Source organism: Penaeus monodon, chromosome 39 (assembly GCF_015228065.2).
Source record: "Penaeus monodon isolate SGIC_2016 chromosome 39, NSTDA_Pmon_1, whole genome shotgun sequence".
Classification (NCBI taxonomy): domain Eukaryota; kingdom Metazoa; phylum Arthropoda; class Malacostraca; order Decapoda; family Penaeidae; genus Penaeus; species Penaeus monodon.
In genome coordinates, this window is record NC_051424.1 from 20,008,138 (window position 1) to 20,010,637 (window position 2,500).

General features: G+C 50.7%; 1 protein-coding gene across 1 annotated transcript in view; it reads right to left on the minus strand.

The window, feature by feature from the left end:
* The window catches only part of LOC119597412 (transient receptor potential cation channel subfamily A member 1 homolog), a 29,871-nt gene that overhangs the window by 8,786 nt on the left and 18,585 nt on the right, over window positions 1-2,500 (minus strand). Inside the window, exons 14-16 of the mRNA XM_037946984.1 lie at window positions 1,582-1,834; window positions 986-1,128; window positions 480-623 (exon numbers count right to left, since the gene is read on the minus strand). Of these exons, the coding sequence (XP_037802912.1) occupies window positions 480-623; window positions 986-1,128; window positions 1,582-1,834 (540 nt within the window). The remainder of the gene's footprint in view (window positions 1-479; window positions 624-985; window positions 1,129-1,581; window positions 1,835-2,500) is intronic.

The following is a 2,500-nucleotide window of genomic DNA, read 5'->3' on the forward strand; positions in this document are numbered from 1 at the left end:
TGGGAGAGGGAGTGGGAGGGGGTGGGGGAGTGGGAAAGAGAGAGAGAAGGAGAGGAAGAGGGAGTGGGAGTGGGAGTGGGAGTGGGAGAGGGAGTGGGAGTGGGAGAGAGTGGGAGTGGGAGAGGGAGTGGGAGTGGGAGAGAGTGGGAGTGGGAGAGGAAGAGGAAGAGGTAGAAGTAGAGAGAGAGAGAGAGAGAGAGAGAGAGAGAGAGAGAAAAGGAAAATGAGTTTGGGTAAGTTGAAAATACATCCGGATCTTCGATTTATAACATTAAAATCCCCCATAACATTCCATCTTCAACATCATGAAAAAAAACACATCCAACATCATTGAAAATCCACCTCCCACCCACTTCCATCCACTTAACCCATCCACTTCCACCCACCTCTCCCACCCACTTCCATCCACCTCTCCCATCCACTTCCATCCACCTCTCCCATCCACTTCCATCCACCTCTCCCATCCACGCAGCACCTACCTGTCCAGCACTTCTTCAGCGACCCCAGGCATTTTCTCGATGAGTTTCCTGAAGGGCGTGGATCTGTGTCCCTCCGGGTCCTCATACACCTTCCTGAGCCCTTCCTCCCACGCCGGGGATCGGATGATGCTGAGGACCACGTCCCTGGGGAGATGGGGAAAGGGGGGGTGAGTTTACCTATTTGTCTCTCTCTCTCTTTCTCTCTCTCGCTCTCGCTCTCCTCTCTCTTTCTTTCTTTCTTTCTTTCTCTCTTTCTCTCTCTCGCTCTCTCGCTCTCGCTCTCTCTCTCTCTCTCTCTCTCTTCTCTCTCTCTCTATCTATCTATCTATCTATCTATTTCTCTCTCTATCTATCAGTCCATCCATCCATCTATCAATTAACCAACCACTCAACCAACCAGACAAATTACAAACAAATTCCTCATATCTCACCCACGCCCCTCCCGTCTCCCCTCTCCCCCAACCCCTTCCCCCCCTCCCCTGCCCCTCCTCTTCACCCAGCCTCACTTCAACCCGTTCTCGATGGCGATCTCCAAGGCGTTCATCTCCGTCGCATCTCGGGACCTGAGGGATGCTCCGTGCTCGAGCAAGAGGCGAGTGACCCCCACGTGGCTCCCCAACACCGCTAGGAGGAGGGGGGTTTTGTTGTCCTGTTGGGGAGAGGGAGGGAGTGAGGGGAAGGGAATAGGGGGAGGCAGGAGGAAGGGAGGGAGTGAGGGGAAGTGGGTGGGGGGAGGAAGGAAGGAAGGAGAGAGAAGACAGTAGATGTAGTAGAGGAAGAAGAGAGAGAGAGAGGAGAGAGGAGGAGAGGAGAGAGAGAGGAGAGAGGAGAGACGAGGAGAGAGAGAGAGAGAGAGAGAGAGAGAGAGAGAGAGAGAGAGAGAGAGAGAGAGAGAGAGAGAGAGAGAGAGATGAAGAAGCAAAGAGAAAGACTGAAATGCTTATCAAAAACCTCATTATCTACAAACTATAATCTACTAAAATCTTCTAGTGTGTCTCATTGTAAAGACGATCAATACATGTACGCATATAAAATAAATAAACAAATAAATAAATAAAAACTAACTCAAAATCAAAATAAAAGAAAATCGCATACAACCCACCTTGTTAAAGCTATCAATATGCGCCCCGTGTTGCAACAGCATCCTGCAGCACTCGGTGTGTCCTTTCTCCGCGGCCAGGTGCAAGGGGGTGGCACAGGCAGCGTTGGTGTCACCTACGTCGGAACCTGAGTCGAGCAGCACCTTCACCACCTCCTCGTGCCCGAATTTGCAGGCTAGGTGAAGGGGCGTGTCCAGGTCTTCATTCTCGGCGTCCAGCATAGTCCGACATTCCACTACGAGTTCGCGGACTATGCTGAAAGGGGAGTGTGAGGGTGAGTGAGAGGTGGAAAGGGAAGGGGGGAGGGAGAGAGGAGGGAGGGAGTGTAGGAGGGAAGGGAGTGGGTGATGGAAGAGGGAGAAAGGAGGGAGGGAGGAGATGGAGAGAAGGAATTGAGGGATGGAAAAGAGAGAAGGAAAAAAAGAACAGAGAGAGAGACAGATAGAGAGAGATAGAGAGATAGATAGATAGATAGATAGATAGATAGAAGAGAGAGAGAGAGAGAGAGAGAGAGAGAGAGAGAGAGAGAGAGAGAGAGAGAGAGAGAGGCAAAGGGCGAGTGAGGAAGGGCACAAAACAGGAGAAATCTTTCTCTCTCATAGATTATCACCATTATCGCCATTATCATCAAAATGGCAGAAAAAAATGCAAAAACTAGATTTATTGAAAATTAGACTACGTTTCGAAATCCAAATGGATTCCATCTTTAGGTCTGAAGAGTGGAGAGGAGGGGGTTTAAAAGAGAGAGAGAAGAGAGGCAACGCGGTAAAACGGGCAAGTGAGGGCAGACTAACGGAAACGAAGGGAGGTCAGATCAGGTTGGAGGATCGAGCGAACTATGCGCAGGGTGGACGGCCTAAGGGAGAAGGCAGAGGGTGTGGGAAGCGAGGAGACTGTTCTCCGGAGGTGAATCTCTACCAG